Below are 16,816 nucleotides of genomic sequence, written 5' to 3' on the forward strand. Positions count from 1 at the left end.
CAAGTTTATATGATGTAAGATGTAACATGGTCATTTTTGGGGACCAGCAAAACAAAATGGAGTTTTCCTGTTGTCTGATTCCTCCTCATAGCAAAGTGCAAGTTGGGACCAGTCAGGTACTAGCATGAATAAAAAAGGTTGCGGGGGGGGGGGGGGGGGTAGAATCACATGTACTGTGAACAGCCAGAGGTATTTTTAATGGTTAAGTTAAAGTATCTATCTGGCAGTGCCTAGAAAATAGTAATTAAAAAAAAAAAATCAAAACCTTTTTATTGGCTGATATTTCGAGTTGTCCTCCAATCTCTACACCTCTACATTCACAGACAAAATAAAAACTCCATCACTGATGTGGAGATCAAAGGCCAACCCTGGGGTTGGACCCTCCCTTTCACCTTGAGTCAGTGTCTGTTGTCCGCTGCATAGTGACACAAGCTTCCGGACATGACCTCTACCTTCCATCTCATTGCAGGAGCACTGGAATTACAGATGCACATGGGACATCTGGCTTTACTTGGGTTCTAGGGATTCAAACTCAAGTCCTCAGGCTATGGAAACATCTAACCCATGTTAGCCATGTCTCCACCTTTGAGTGTTTCTGTCTAAGTTCATTTAAGGCTTTTAATTCTGTTAAACATTGAGCGTACCAGCAGTTTCGGGGTTATATGGCCATGAGGGCAGGCACAGGTTCTGTGGATGCTGGCATATGAAAAGGTATAGGCCACAAGAAAATAACAGAAAAGACTAAGGAGTTCAAACACCAACAGTTGACACTGGGACACTGCTCTTTATTGCAGAGGAACACCTCCTTCAGGTGATCAGTAGCCAAGAAACTGTCACAGGAGTGAGCTGCAACTAAAGAGAAGGTCAGCTAAGCTTAAAGAATGAGCCCAATGTGAGCAAGACTGGATAGTTCTGTGTACCAAATCTTCAGTGGATGTGGGAAATGGGGTCTAGAGCTATAGATCTGATCAGTAGGAATTAAGAGTTATAATCTATTGGATTGTCTCAGAGCAGAAGTGGCAGTATGCTGCATGTGGGCCGGAGTGGTCAGGACACCCTGCTCCTGACAGCAAGCATAAGCAGGAACAGACAGCTGTGCGACTGGCATCATGGCAGGGCAGAGCCATCACAGCAAAACTATTTGGGCTCAAAGAGAGCATCTCCAAAATGAACTTGGGCCTGGATGATGTTCACACCCTCAGCACTTGTGTTACTTCTCTTTAAACCAGTCTCAGGTGCTGGAAGATGGTGCAGTGGTAGAAAGTGCCTGCTGCTCTTGCGCAGGATCAGAATTTGCTGCCAGCATCCCCATCAGGTTGGTTGGAGGGCTCCAATGCCCTCTTCTGCCTCCATGGACGGACACATGGACACACACACACACAGAAAAAAAGGAGTATCACTTAGAATTTGAATTGGTACATGTTGCCTTCTACATCACATTCGAGTGTGTTGACTCAAAGCTGAGGACCAGCAATTATAAGGAGTACAATATACACGGCATACTCCAGGCTAACGTATCAAGGAACACAAGCTGGAAGCACCTTGCTGTACAAGTAAACAAACCTTCCTTTTGCTTCTACTACCAAAGTCCTTGGCTCCTTAGGACAGCAGACCAGCAGTTTCTTAACCACGAATTATGAAGTCATTACTGGGTTACTGAAGAGCAGTGAAGGAGAGACCCCTGCCAGGCTCACTACCACTTACTTTTGTGAGTGGGGCAGAGGACAGGCACAACCACTCGGCTTAAATGATTTGTTTCTTCAAGGAAGTTAGTATCAACCTAGCAGAATTACAAGAAAAACCAATGGCTAGAAAAGAGGCCCAATTCCTCATCTCTAAGATTTAAGCACCCCACCCCCTTTCTAGAAACCCTACTTCTAACAGAATGACTGGAAACGAAGATCTTCTCCCTGCCCCTCTGAAGTACATTTTCAATGTTTAGAATTCTGTCTATTCAGTTGGACTTACAGGCTGGAAGGATGTTGGAAAGAGAGGAAATGAGATACTACTGTCTTTAAATAATGTACATCTTCAGCATGTGAAAAGTTGACTGAAAACTTTTATTGTAATCAAAAAGTGACATAACGGGGCTGTAATGAGTTCAGCAAATCATTCTGCTGATATTTTTGAACTGATACCAGCATTTGCCAGGCAATTAAAAAAATTCAAATGTGAAAATTTCACAGTACAGTAAACTCCACCCCAACTAATTAATGGTGGTTAAAAATAATAGGCCTTAGCAAAAGCTCTCATGTTCCATGGTCACAACTCACAATTCTGTACAAAAGTTCGTTATAAAGCTCTGATGTAAAAATGAAATAATCAAGCAGCAAATACTTTAAGTGCAGCACAGGTCTTCCATTCATTATTTACAAGGCTGGAATCTCTTTACATTATAACAGAGTTTAATACAGATGACTTAGTAATTAAGTCAATGAACACATCCGTCCTTCACACAGTGACAGATTTCGCTTTTTGGTCATCTTTCTCCTTCTCCTTGTCCTTGCTCTTCTTGGCTTTCTTCTTCTTGTGTTTGTGTTTCTGGCTCTTCTCGGCCTCCCCGTCCACACCCGCGTGCTTCTTATGCTTCTTGTGCTTTTTATGCTTCTTGTGCTTCTTCTTCTCTTTCTTCTTCTTCTTCTTCTTGCTGTCCTGGCTTCCTGCTGAGCTGGCACTGCTGCTGTGGCTTCGGGTCTGGCTACCGGAAGGGCTGTGACTTCTACTTGGACTAACACTGGGGCTGCTCTGACTCTGGCTCCTGTCTGCACCTGGCTGGCTGGCTGTGGCTACACTCAAGCTCTCCTTTGCTTTCTCTGTTGTTTTCTCTTTCAAGTCCTTGGAGACACTGGCGACAGCTTCCTCTTCCTTCACAGACACATTACTCTCACTGTCGCTCTCATTATAGTCTGGTTCAAAAGCAGCCTCGTCAGTCTCTCTAGTTAGATCAGAGGAAAGCCGAGAGGAATGACTCAGCTGGGGTTTGGGCTTGATGGTGCCCTTGTCAATCTGTCCAGCAAGCAGCTCTTTCTCAACTGGAGGATCTGGTAGGTTAGGTACGTACGGCAACTTGCCACCACTGGACTCCTTCCCATTTCGAGCCTCAGCAGCATGCTTCTCCCGTTCCTTCCCAGAGTTTTTATCTAGAGATTTTGTCTCTTCACATGAGCGTTTGGTATCATAGGGGACTTTATGATCATGAGGCTTTTTGTCTCTTGGGGGGCTAGAATTGCTTTTTTTGGACTCTGTCCCCTTTTTAGGCAAATCTCTCTCCTCCCTTGGCTTACTTTTCTGTCCAGATGAAGAATCTTTACTCCGAGGAGGAGAGTCTTTTCTTCTTGCTAACTCACTTCTCTCATCTCTTCGCTTGGAACTGGAATACTCTCTGCTGTCATAGTCCATTTTCTTGTCTCTACCAGGAGTAAAGTCTTTAGTTGAGGAACCACGAACAGATTCATACTTATCTGAAGTCCTGGTCTCTTTGGAAGATTGAGACAGATTCTTAGAAATTCCCTGTTCACTCAGACGGTCCGTGGTGCTCTCCTTCTCTGGCTGGGTGCTGCTCTTCCTCTTGTCAAGGAGTTCCTTCTCTAGCCCTGAGTGGTCCCTGTCTTTGGTTCTCCCCTTCTCACTGGACGCAGAACCTTTGGAGCTTCTGACCTCGTGCTGCAGCATCTCATGGCTCACCTCCTTGGTGAGCTTCTGAATCTTCTCCGACTGCTCACTTTCTTTCTCGGTGTACTTGACTGGAGCTGAAGGCCTAGTAGTAACATTTTTTATAATACTGGATGGTTTCCCTACACTCTGTATAGGTTGTGTGGATTTAACATCTTCTTCTTCAGATTCGAAGTCATCTTTATCCCATTTGGACTGAGGAACCTGGATCATAATTATAACATCTTCAGCAGGAGCTGTATTATCATTATTATATTCCTCCATAGTTTTAATGACTGTTCTCTTTGTATCTGTCTTTTCTTCAGATTTCCGCACAGGACTGCCTCCAGTTGAGCTTGTACTGAAATGAATAAATATATTTTAATTAATGAAAAATTTACTAATGATAAAATTTTGATAAGTAAATTTTTAAAAAGCTAGCTTAAAATAGGATATCTTTTTAACCTTAAAAAAGGAAATTATGCTCTAAGAAACATACACATGATCAAACTATAAAAACCAATGTGGTTCACCTCTCCCCACACCTTCACAATGCTGCAACTAGGCTCGTCTGCAGAGTTCCTACGATCCTGACTCAAGAACCTAAGCCTATGTAAGAGCAAAGGACATTTCCCCAGACGCCTGCCCCCGCCCCCATACCTGGTGTAATCCACAAGCGTGGAGCTGGAGCCTTCAGTCCCAGCTACTTTCCGCTTGGCCTTTCCCTTCACTTTCTCCTGTTTAATTTTGCTAGATGTTGACTCCATTTTTTCAGAGGGTTCTTTTGTAGTAGATGGATTTTCTGCATTTCCAATTTTTTTCCCAGTTTCTCTGTTGAGTTTGATTTTTTTGGCTGGGGCAGTTGATGATACAATCTTGTCCTTTTCTGGGGTCCTGTCTAGCTTTTCACCATCACCTTCCATTTTGCGCTTTGGTGATGGTTTCACTATTTCAGCTCCTTCTACTTTGGAGATTTTCATGGACGAAGACTCAAAATCTTTATCTACATTCTTTTCTTCAGTTTTTCTCTTCCTTTTTTCTCCCTTGCTATCAAGTAGTTTATTCTTCTCCGGCTTCTTGGCCTTTTCATCCTTGCTGGCTGGCTTTTCTGACTTGCTGTCTTTGGAACAGTCCTTCTTCCCCTTCTCCTCCTTGGTTGCCTTTGTCTCCTGGTGTTCTTTTGCAGATTTAGAGTGGGCTTTTCTGGGAGTCCCAGCCACCTTGTCATCCTTCTGAGACAGTGAGGAAGGTTTTACAGAGTCGGTCTTGGCAGCCTCCTCTTTGGCTTTTTTAAGTGGAGGTTCAGACCGAGGAGATTTTTCGCGCTCCCCATCTACCTTTTCCTGGGGTCCTTTAGAAGGTTTTATAATATTTTCTTTCTTGGCTGTAGCAGACCCATCACTTTTCCGTTTGGTCTTGTCACTTTTTACTTTTGGCTTATCTTTTTCTCTCTTGTCTTTCTCAGATACTGATTTGAAAGTGATAGATTCTGCATCCATCGGTTCATCCCTAACAGGTGTAGCATCATCTCTACTTGGGAGGACAAACAGTGCTTCTGTCTTAGTGTCATCAACACCTGATGACTCCCTGGATTTCCTGGACGTCTCTAACAGCTCAGAGCTCAGGAAGCTCTCACTCTCCTCCCCCTTTCTTCGTTTTCTGTGTTTCTTATGCTTGTTTCCTTTGTTGTCTCCCGGAATGTTCTCACTCTCCTTCTCTTTTGATTTTGTATTATCTTTCTGATTGTGACTATCTCTTGTTGAAAGCTTTTCTGGATAGTTGCCACCTAGATTTCTATTTCTATGACTTTGTCCAGCAGCATAGTCTTCTCTGCGCCCTCTTGTGAAGGGGGAATTTCTGATATTAAGAGGTAAGAGTCTCTCTGGAGAGAAGTCGTCTCTGGGGGCTGAGGGTCTAGGCTGCGCCCCCACAGCATACCCTTTGTAGTACTTCTCGTACCACTCTCGGTACTTCCTTTCCCACTCCCGGTAGCGCTCCTTCTCAAACGGGTCTCTAAAGTCGACACTCCGCCCGTAATAGGCTTTGATGTCATAAGGGGGTGGAACTTCTCTGTATCTATTAAAATACTCACGCTCTGTTTCTCCTTGAGGTACATTACGTTTAGTGGGAGACTGTCCCCTAAATGCTTGAGGAGACCTTGACCGTGAATGATAACGTCTATATGGAGGTGACCTTGACCTAGATCGGTGATATCCATGAGATCTGGACCGTGAACGGTAATTACGGCTTTTGCCTCTGCCTCTCCTGGGATATGGGGGTGATCGTGAATAGGAGCGAGAGTGTGAGCGGCTGAAGGATCGAGAATAAGAGCGTGACCGTGTTGAGCCAGATCTTGACTTTGAGTAAGTGTATGAACTTCTTGAATATGATGAACCACTATAGGGAGATTTAGACCTAAAAACAAAAACACAGTTGATGGTTGAGAAATATATATAAAGTAAAAACAGACAGATTCTAGCATTCTTTTCTCGCGGTTTTATCTTTCTTTGCATCAAGTTTCATTAAAGATTAAAGTTTGATTAAAGAGGTACAATAACCTCTATTGGAATGGAATAAAGTACATAAATCACTTGTTACAAAACAAAAGGCAAGTCTTGACAATCAGAGTGGAGTGCATTAATGTACCGCGAGTTTTATGAGCTTCTTAACATTAAACAAATGCCAATTAAATTTAAAATTCCTGTCTGATTATTTAAGTTAGGAGTCTATTTTTATCTTACACTAGCCAATAGTCTAGCTTTAAAAGGAACCACATTTTAAATGTAAGTCTAAAAAACAAACTTCCAGGGAACTTCTATAATTCAGTTTTTTTCTATCAATACAACGACGTGTACTCTACCACTGCTTTTTAATCACACAGGTTAATGTTCCAGCAAGGAGCTGTAGCCTTATGGCAAAGGTCCTCAGAATGCTCTCTGGCTAGTTCCCTATGTCTTTCCTTCCGTAAACATTTCCCCTTTATTTCATATTATAAATAAACTTCAAGGGACAAGGACAATTTAGTCCCCATAAATGCTAGTTCTACACAATAGAATTTACACTGAGACATTATTTTAATGGACATATTGGGGAATAAGCTACATCTCCATTCTGTAAAACTAGACCGAATCAGAAAAATCTCCTAAGTGCAGTGTTATTCATATCCATAGGTAATCCCTGGATATTCAAAGTCCCATTTGTAATTCTGTTGTGAAGGCTTGCAAAACACTAACCTGGAAAATGAGCGCCTACGCTCCTTTTGAATCTTTTTGTATTCCATCAATTCCTTAGCAAAATCATTTGTAAACTCATCTAGCTTGGACTTTTTCTTTTCCCTAGTAAAATAAAGTTAAAGAGTGAAAGTTAACAAAAACCATTTAAGAAAACTAACAAGACAAATGTAATTAGATCATGAATGAAATGAATGAAATTGCCATTAGTTTTCTACTTTAAAACTATAAATAACTAGGTATCCCTGAGGAAGTTGCTTGTATGGCTTTGGTTTAAATTTTAGGTGAATTTTCTTTACTAACTGGAAACACTTGAAAATGTTTCCCAAATACCTATTTAATGTTGTATCAGAAAATGAAGTGTATGGTAACTTCAAATGAAAAGACTCACTCTTCCTTCAGCCGCCGCTGCTCTCTATAGAACTCTTCCCTGGACAAAGGTGGTGCTTGCGTTGTAGGGATGGTGTTTGAATGAGCAGTCTGCACTCCTGATGATACCCAAGGTGTTGATATATTGGCAGGAGCTGGTGGAAACCCTGGAGGAGGGACACTATATCCTGCAGGTGGGGGCTGGCCAGGAGGAAACTGAGGAGAGAACTGTGGGGGAGGGACACCTGGAGGAAGAGGAAGCGTATGGGGAGGCGGCGGATACAAAGGAGGTGGAGGAACAGGCACAAAGACTGGAGTTGCTGGGAGTGACGGGCCTTGAGTCCTCTGGGATCTTTCGCTGTGGTGTCGCCCGCGGTTTATACTTCTGGAGAAATAAATTCCAAGGTATTATACCTTTAAATTAAATTCATCTGAGACAAATGAGGTTGTCTTTTTCTGTTCTTATTTTCTAGAGTACAAAAAATATAATCAACTACTCTAGCACAAATGCAATTAAGATGTATTTGTATACATTAAATCTACAGGCCAGGTATGGTGATATGGGTCTACAGTCCCAACTACTAGGGAGGCTAGACAATCACTTGAATCTGAGACCAGCTTAGGTAACATAGCAAGAACTTGCCCAGAACAAAAAGCTCTCAAGTGTTTTTCAAAATCCTGAGTGTTCGTTCTGTAATAGTGCCAAGTGTTTTAGCCACTAAACTACCTCTCCAGCCCCAAGATTCTAATTTTTAAGGCCACTTAGCAGCTGACACAAAACATATTTTGAAGGAAGTGACAAGCTAACGTGGCTGTGACCTAGTATTCCCCCAAATGCCTTTCTAGATCTAAAGTTTACATTAAAAACCACCGTAACTTCCTTTTGGAGGAAGTGGGTGAAGACCAAACAAAATAGAATCATACTAATTCCAGTAATTGTAATCAAAACTGAAAATGTCAACATTTTTTCTTATTTATAAACAGAGGTAACAGTGCTAAAGTTTCTGAATTGTCTCAAAGAATCTGAGTGTGCTTTTGTTAAACTACTGCTTTTTGACACAATGAGGAAATGGTATGTAACAGCAGCAGGAGGAGTTTAGACTAAGTGTGCTCAGAACCATGAGTTAATACATATCACCTTCTTTTAATGCAACCTAGTCAAAACATAGCTAACTATCCTAAGATTAGCAATTCTGAACAGAGCACTAGAAGATTAGTAACAGTCTTAACAGATCTGAAAGTCTTTGGACCCTGATTTAAATAATAACCACCATAGTAAAACCTATGGCTTCTTAACAATGTAGAGGTAAGAACCTTCAACGAATCTCCTGGCCTTTTCCTTTGGAAAAGAGAAGGTGAGGAAAGCCTGGGACAGAAAGAAGCACAATTCTTTTTCCCATCTGGGAGCTGAGCTGGGTAACTTTCCTAAGTGGTATTCTCCATGTACTGATAACAGACCAAGTAATCACTGGAAGAAACACAAAGGACAGAGCCTGAAGGCCACAGAGATGGCTCAGTGAGTGGGCACGAGCGTTTGGACAAGTGCAAGGAGCTGAGCCCGAACACCCAGCACCCACCTAAAAAGCCATGTGTGGTCATGCATGCCTATGTTTAAGCCCAGTGTTGGCAGAGGCAGACAGGAGGACTGCTGGGGCTTGCTCCCTACCAGTCTAGCTCCAATCTCAGTGAGCTACCTTTTCTCAAAAGACGAAGGCAGGAAATAATAGAGCAGGGTACCTGACACCCTCCATGGGCTTCTGCAAGCATGTATGCTCACATACATACCACAGATGGAGACTTAAGTCATCATGCTAATTCATCTTCTCTATATTATGCTGTCCTATATTTCCTCCTTCCTCCCCAGACAGGTCTTGTACTGTCATCCAGGCTGGCTTCCAACTCGCGATCTGCCTGCCTCAGCCCCCCAAATGCTAGGATTATAGGTGTGCACTACACTTAGCAATAAACAGTTTTTGTAAACGTTTTCTTCAAATGAGATTTTATTTTGCATCTGCTGGGGACTGGGCCTAGGGCCTTACATAGGTCAGGCAAGCAGTCAGCACTAAACTCTAACCCCTAGTTCCCTGATTACTTAAGGACAACTGCTGAAGACTTACTAAGAGTAAGAAGGAGAACAAATGATGTCTCCTTCTCCTCAGCACTTCTGCGTTTTACTTCTTTACACAGTGTGCCATGGGGTTATTTTCCAAGACTGTTAGCATGCTTACCTGTAACAACTTCTTTCCCCTCTTCTAATTTGCTGTGGTGGAGAAACCAGGTACCCAAGCTTGTTGGAACTGTGCAAGGTGTAGAAAGAGAAAAACAGAATTGAATATTTCTCCTTAGGTATAATATACAACCTATCAGCACACATACTTGAAATTATCTATTTTAACTGTTTTGAAAATGTTTTCCTAATGTGAACTCTTAAAGTTGTTCCAGAAGTGATCTAAACAAATAATATTCTGTATTTTCATCATCACTCTACAAACTTACTGTTTAGAAAGGGGCCCTTTAATTTGCAAGGCTCTATGTAGGTAATTTACATGCTTGAGTAGAATACTTTGAGTGCTACAAACGAAAAAATGGAGGCTGAGGAGAAACCTACATCTCACAGTTCTGTACCCAGTAAACGGATGCCAATTCAGGTGTGTCTGTCTCTAGATTTCATGTTCTAGAGACACACTGATATATTCTGCTAATCTCTCATCAGTCTATTTTCTCTAAGAGAAATATGGGTTAGTCAGGTGGTGGTGCACCCCTTTAATCTCAGCACTCGGGAGGCAGAGGCAGGTGAGTTTCTGTGAGTTCGAGGCCAGCCTGGTCTACAGAGTGAGTTCCAGGACAGGCTCCAAAGCTACACAGAGAAACCCTGTCTCAAAAAACAAAAACAAATATTATATATATGTATATGTATATTACTATATATGTATATTACTATATACATATACATATATACATACATACATATATATATGGCTTATCCATCAAATGAAAAGATCAAAGATTTTAGGATATAAGTCCCATAGAAATATTTGCATAAATTAGAATATTAAATAAACTCATAAAAAAACATTTAATTTTATGTGTATGAGTATTTTTCCTACATGCATATTCTGCACCTAGTGGCTTTAGAAGTTTGAGAAGAGGACATTAGATCCCCTGTGGCTGAGTTACAGATGGCTGGGAATTGAATCCAGGTCCACTGGAAGATCAAGTACTCTTAATCACTGAGCCATCTCTCCAGCTCAAATCTACTAATTTTTAATGCCATAAAGCACCCTCCAGACATCGATATTCTTTGCGTGTCAGGGCAGAAAATCACATCTTGTAGATTTCAACAACTATTAACATGTCAGGAAACAAAATAGGAACTTTGTGTGGTAGACATTAGTCTTACGATGTTTACTTACTACATTCAATTTTGATCATATAAATAAACAGGAGAGAGTTGAACCTTTTAGAAAAATCAAAATCTAGAAAACTTGAATATGGGATCAACTTACTAATGTGAGGTCCTGACGAGACCCCTATGTTCTAAGGAAGAAAAGGATTTGTCAGTGTGTATTTTACTATTTTGCAAAAGAATTACAAGGTGAACTTTGAAATGGGTTTTAACTTCATGAGCACACTTAATGTGAATTTTTTTTTTTGAGACTTATGACAATTAAAAAAATCTGTAGACAAACCAGGTAGCCTGAAAATACCGAAAGAATTAAGAAAAGGGTGTTATAGGGCTGGAGAGATGGCTCAGAGGTTAAGAGCACTGGCTGTTCTACTGTGGGATGGTCTGTACGTCAAATTGCTCTGATTGGTCAATAAATAAAACACTGATTGGCCAGTGGCTAGGCAGGAAGTATAGGCAGGACTAACAGATAAGAGAATTGAGAGAACAGGAAGGTGGAAGGAGTCACTGCCAGCCGCTGCCATGACAAGCAGCATGTGAAGATGACAGTAAGCCACGAGCCATGTGGTAAGGTATAGATTTATGGAAATGGATTAATTTAAGCTATTAAGAACAGTTAGCAAGAAGCCTGCCACGGGGCTGGAGTGATGGCTCAGTGGTTAAGAGCACTGACTGGTCTTCCAGAGGTCCTGAGTTCAATTCCCAGCAACCACATGGAGGCTTACAACCATCTATAATGAGATCTGGTGCCCTCTTCTGGCCTGTAGGGACACATGCAGGCAGAACACTGTATACATAATAAATAAATAAATCTTTACAAAAAAAAAAAAAAAAAAAAAAAAAAAAAAAAAGCCTGCCACGGCCATACAGTTTGTAAGCAATATAAGTCTCTGTGTTTACTTGGATGGGTCTGAGTGGCTGTGGGACTGGTGGGTGACAGAGATTTGTCCTGACTGTGGGCAAGGCAGGAAAACTCTAGCTACAATGTTCTTCCAGGTCCTGAATTCAATTCCCAGCAACCACATGGTGGCTCACAACCATCTGTAATGAGATCTGGCGCCCTCTTTTGGCATGCAGGCACACATGCAGACAGAACACTGTAAATATAATAAATAAATCTTAAAAAAAAAAAGGGTGTTATGAATGCATTAAATGTTGCTAAAAGTCTATTTTACTGTTTTTTTTAAACCACAAAACATGTAACCTTATGAAGTTAAAATTTACTAAACTTATAGAGACTGTACACAGCACAATCCAGCCAAGAGAAGTCAAAGACTCAATAATAGATCAAAACTGGATAATTACTGTGCACACGGCGCCTCTGAGATTCCACTGTAAGCATTTACTTAAAGTGTTGGGCAGTGCTAATGATCTCCATGTGCAGTTTGCCCTTGCTAAATTGTGTATCATACATTTTTCACTACATATAGTACATATAAGGAGTCAATATGTTACTAGGGGAAGGTCAGTCAGTCAAGAGACTATGAATAGGGGCTGGAGAGATGGCTTGGAGGTTAAGAGCCCTGGCTGCTCTTCCAGAGGTCCTGAGTTTAATTCCCAGCAACCACATGGTGGCTCACAACCATCTGTAATGTGAGCTGGTGCCCTCTTCTGGCATGTAGACAGAACACTGTATACATAATAAAAAAATAAATCTTAAAAAAGAGACTATGAGTAAAGTTTGGGGAGTCAAATGTGATGGGCTGTGGGCAAAGTTCCATAGCAGAATACTTCCCTAGCATGCTGAAGCCCTGGGTCCAATTTCCAGTCTCTCTCTCTCTCTCTCTCTCTCTCTCTCTCTCTCTCTCTCTCTCTCTCTCTCTCTCTCTCTCTCATATGAATGTCAATGTCTCAAGTTTTCAGGTTTAAGTGTCAAATACATTTATTCATTCAGATAATAATTGGACATATAATCTCCTGTCTAATTTGTAGTCTCTACTTTTTAGTTCAAAGGCAAGGATCTGAAGGTTATTTTGATATGTACTTACTGTTCCCAACCTGGTCGACCACCACCTGGACGAGCAGCATTTATTCTTACTGGACCTTATAAACAAAAAAGAATGAATGTTGAGATTCACTGTTAATTATTTCCTAAAGGGATAAGGGTCCAAATCAAAATAATGTTACTTACCAGTTGTGGGAATCAACTGTCCATGTAATAATGACTGTCCCAACAAAGATGGAGTTCCAAGGACAGGCACTTGGTAACCCTTTAGGAATAATCAAAGAACAGGAATAGTATTTAAGTTTTACAAGTCAAAGCAAAAATCAAAAAACAACAACAACAAAAAAAAAACCCTGTAAAAAATTCTAAAGCCAGCAATATCTACCTTTTCCTCCATAAGAGCAGTAATTGCAATTGAGGAGGCTCCCTTAGAATGTTCTGATGCGAGGGCAGCAGCTGGTAATAATTTATTATCCGAATCCCTAGAAAACAACAGAACATAACCAAGCGTCACCAGGGTGGATGATAATGAATAAAATGACAACAATCACTAATACTGCTCATCTCCCTGCTGAATTAAAATGAGTTAATGACAATTTCTGAAAAAGTTAAAGGACAGGTTGTAAAGTGCTCTTTATATATAATGTAAAAGTCTGGGCCAGTGAGATGCTTTAGTAGTATAGGTACTTGCATGCAGGCCTAACTGGAATTAGATCCTCAGAGCCTATAAGCTGGCACTAGAGAACCAAGTCCTTACAGCTGTTTTCCATCTCTACATATGGCTGGGGCAGCCACACGCCTGCATGCCCACAGATACACATACACTTAAAAAAAAAAAAAAAAAAAAAAAAAGGAATTGCCTAAAGAAATGATATATATGATAGAAAATCAGTGCAAAAATTTAAGACTTCAAAATAAGAAAGTCAAGCCGGGTGGTGGTAGTGCACGCCTTTAATCCCAGCACTCGGGAGGCAGAGGCAGGTGGATCTGTGAGTTCGAGGCCAACCTGGTCTACAGAGCTAGTCCAGTACAGGCTCCAAAGCTACAGAGAAACCCTGTCCCGAAAAACCAAAAAAAAAAAAAAAAAAAAAAGAAAGTCAAAGAGGGCACTTTATGAGAGGACAATTTTCTATGAGAATTCTCCATATTACCTTATTTTTTTTTTTTTATGTTTTTTGAGACAGGGTTCTCTGTGTAGTTTTGGTGCCTGTCCTGGATCCTGCTGTGTAGACCAGGGTGGCCTTGAACTTACAGAGATCTGCCTGGCTCTGCCTACCAGTGCTGGGATTAAAGGCGTGCATTACCACCACCCAGCTTATTTCCTTTATTGATTAAATGAAGGCTAACCCAGAACAGTGGGATACCCTATATATGTAAAGATTTCACCCTTAAGATTTTCCTTCAGTATGTTATGAAACAGGACTTGACATCCATGTTGCATGTGTTGGTAGACCACAGAGTCCTAGGTTGCCTTCAGAAGGTTACATGTCATCACAACTTACTCTTTTTTTTCTTGTTTTTGGTCATTCAAGACAGTTTTTCTGTGGAGCCCTGGCTGTCCTGGAACTCACTTTGTAGACTAAGCTGGCCTCACTCAGGAATCTAACTGCTGCTGCCTCCTGAGTGCTGGGACTGAAAGTGTGCATCATCACTATCAGGCTGCAAGTTAGTTATTTCACTATGCTCAGGGGTCCAAAAAAGAAGTTGCTACTTTAGGGGATGGAAAGATGGCTCAGTGGTTAAGAGCACCAGCTGTTCTAGAGACTCAGGTTGGATTCCCAGCACCCATACAACATATTCACAATTATCTTTACATTCTAGGAGATCAGACACCCTCTTTTGCCACCGTAGAAATAGATATACACACAGGCAAAACACTCATACACATAAAATGGGTAGGTCAGTCTAATTAAAAATTAGAAAAAAAAAAAAACAAACAAACCCACCCTTAATCCTAGCAACCAGGAGGCACCAGAGGCAAATCTCTGTGAATTAAAGGCCAGCCGTGGGTCTACATAGTAAAACCTATCTCAAAAATGGTTAACTATAGCAAGGAAAAACTGCACCACTGCCCTTATCTGTCCTCAATAATAAAAAGATAGAGACTTACCGAAAAGGGCCATCTGACTTTTCTGAATGGACTGATATAGACACTGTTGCAGTTATATCAGGTACTGGAGCTGGGGCAGAGGATGGATTTCCAGGTACAGAAGGGGCCAAGGAAGACGGATTTGAAGTTAATGAAGATATAGAGGGAGTTGAGTGAGCTGAAGAAGAAGTCACTGGAATCATCAGAGGATCCTGCTGTCTTGATATTGGAGATCTCATCAGAGGCTGCAGGTTCCGCTGAATTAGTGGTCTTGGTGGTGGTATTGGGGGTGGCGGTGGAGGTAACTGTTTTCGTAGTCTTTTTGTATAGCCAGTTTCATTTTTGAAGTTATTAACAGCCTGTCGTAAAAACTTGTTGGCAATTAAAGCATCAGGAGAAACATCATTCTGATGACATGTTGGACATGTATGTTCATCTGATTCCAGGAGTGCTGTCCTAATACCTATGTATGATAAGATGTTAAGCATGAGGTGCTGTGGTAGGAACTTGGTGTTCACATAATGAATTAAAGACAGCCTATACCTCACAGGGCTAAATCATGAGACTCTTGTCTAAAATACAAAAAAACAAAAGAACAAAAAAACAAAAAAAGAAGAAGAAAAGCAACTTAGTGGAAGCCAGAAGGAGTCTGATCCTCTGGAACTTGAGTTACAGATGACTGTGAGCTGCCACATGGGTGCTGGGAACTGAAGCCAGGGTCCACTGGAACAGCAGGCAGTGCTCTTAACAGCCACCTTTCCAGTCCCAAATATGTTTCATTGAGACAAGATCTTACTGTGTAATCCAGGCTGGCCTTGAACTCACAAGTTATCCACCTGCCTCTACCTCCCAAGTGTTTGAATTAAAAGCATGTGCCACCATGCCTGGACCTCAAACAAATGTTTAAACAGACAGAAAATGCATTATTAAATACTCAATCCTTATGTAGCTAGCAATAAAACAGAGCTAAGTCTAGAAAAGAACACCAAACATTTTACATGCTTTTAGTGTCTTTGAAATGGCTTAACAAAAATTAGCATTAAAAAACAAAACAAAGTAAAACAAAACTAAATGGGGCTGGAAAGTGGTTCAGTGGTTAAGAGCACTTACTACTCTTACACAGGACTGGGGTTGTGTCTGGAACTTGAGTTCCAGGGTATCTAACACCCTCTTCTAGCCTCTCTGGTCACCAGGCACAAACACACATGACGGCAAAGCAATCACACACACAAGGAAAACCCAAGACTCTTATTTAAACTAAGAATAAAGGTCAGGGGGGATATTAGATTCAATGCCAGCTTAAGTTAAAAAACTAAGTAAACGAACAAAGGCCCAAACGACTGTTATTAAAAACAACCACCCATCCACCCAAACCACTCCACCCTGTAATTTACCAGCAAATACAAATATTCTGAAATAAGTATCTCTAAAGGGTCCCACTCTTACATTCATCACAGTAACTGTTTCCACAGCAGGGAATGACAACAGCATCAGTCATAATATCCTTGCAGATGAGGCACAAGAGCTCATCTGGGATAGGATCGTCTTCTTCTGAAGATGATGAGGGTTCCTCTGGTAAGAAGGGTGGTTTCTCTTTCTTCCCGATGGCATAGGCCTCTCTGTAAAAGACAGTTTCTGCATTTTAGGTTTGTCAGAAGGCAGAGTAGTCATGCTCTATGCTCAGCATACTGTATTATAACAGAACATGTAAACTTCAGGACAATGACACTGAGTTTAGACAAACATATCTTCCAACATACAGGGGCAGTTATGCCTATCCTCAACAGACACAAATCAGAACTCCAAATAAGTAAATAAAAGTAAAAAAACAGTTTAAAAGCAACTAAAAGGATCTTAGAATCCTTAACTCTTGGAACTAAAGGCCAGAGAGGTAAAACATGTTAAGATACCAGAATGTCCTATGTAAGTGTCAGACAAAAACAGAATTTGAACTTGAGAGATACCCCTAAGTCACAATTTCCCTTTAACCAGATGTTTCTTTAAAAAAAAAAAAAGTAACAAAAAAATCCCCTCCCACATTCCAGGATTCTGTCACATCCATGCAGACATCAACTGAATGCCACAGGATGGGAACTGTGCTATCTATAACCAGGCCATCAACCAGA

At 41.1% G+C, this 16,816-nt stretch overlaps 1 protein-coding gene across 4 annotated transcripts in view; it reads right to left on the reverse strand.

Annotated features, from left to right (window-relative positions):
- Positions 1 to 2,039: 2,039 nt before the first annotated feature.
- Rbbp6 (RB binding protein 6, ubiquitin ligase) overlaps positions 2,040 to 16,816 on the reverse strand; it is a 33,397-nt gene continuing 18,620 nt past the window's right edge. For 2 of the 4 annotated variants that reach the window (XM_028867872.2, XM_028867870.2), the window contains 10 exons: positions 16,137 to 16,309; positions 14,712 to 15,153; positions 12,987 to 13,083; positions 12,788 to 12,866; positions 12,645 to 12,699; positions 9,479 to 9,547; positions 7,273 to 7,635; positions 6,885 to 6,986; positions 4,312 to 6,066; positions 2,040 to 4,012 (listed from right to left, as the gene is read on the reverse strand). In XM_028867872.2, coding sequence (XP_028723705.1) covers positions 2,452 to 4,012; positions 4,312 to 6,066; positions 6,885 to 6,986; positions 7,273 to 7,635; positions 9,479 to 9,547; positions 12,645 to 12,699; positions 12,788 to 12,866; positions 12,987 to 13,083; positions 14,712 to 15,153; positions 16,137 to 16,309 — 4,696 coding nt within the window. In that variant the 3' untranslated portion in view covers positions 2,040 to 2,451. The remainder of the gene's footprint in view (positions 4,013 to 4,311; positions 6,067 to 6,884; positions 6,987 to 7,272; positions 7,636 to 9,478; positions 9,548 to 12,644; positions 12,700 to 12,787; positions 12,867 to 12,986; positions 13,084 to 14,711; positions 15,154 to 16,136; positions 16,310 to 16,816) is intronic. The other 2 variants (XM_028867873.2, XM_028867871.2) reach the window with 1 other exon arrangement.

This window comes from Peromyscus leucopus, chromosome 1 (assembly GCF_004664715.2).
Source record: "Peromyscus leucopus breed LL Stock chromosome 1, UCI_PerLeu_2.1, whole genome shotgun sequence".
NCBI classification, from domain to species: domain Eukaryota; kingdom Metazoa; phylum Chordata; class Mammalia; order Rodentia; family Cricetidae; genus Peromyscus; species Peromyscus leucopus.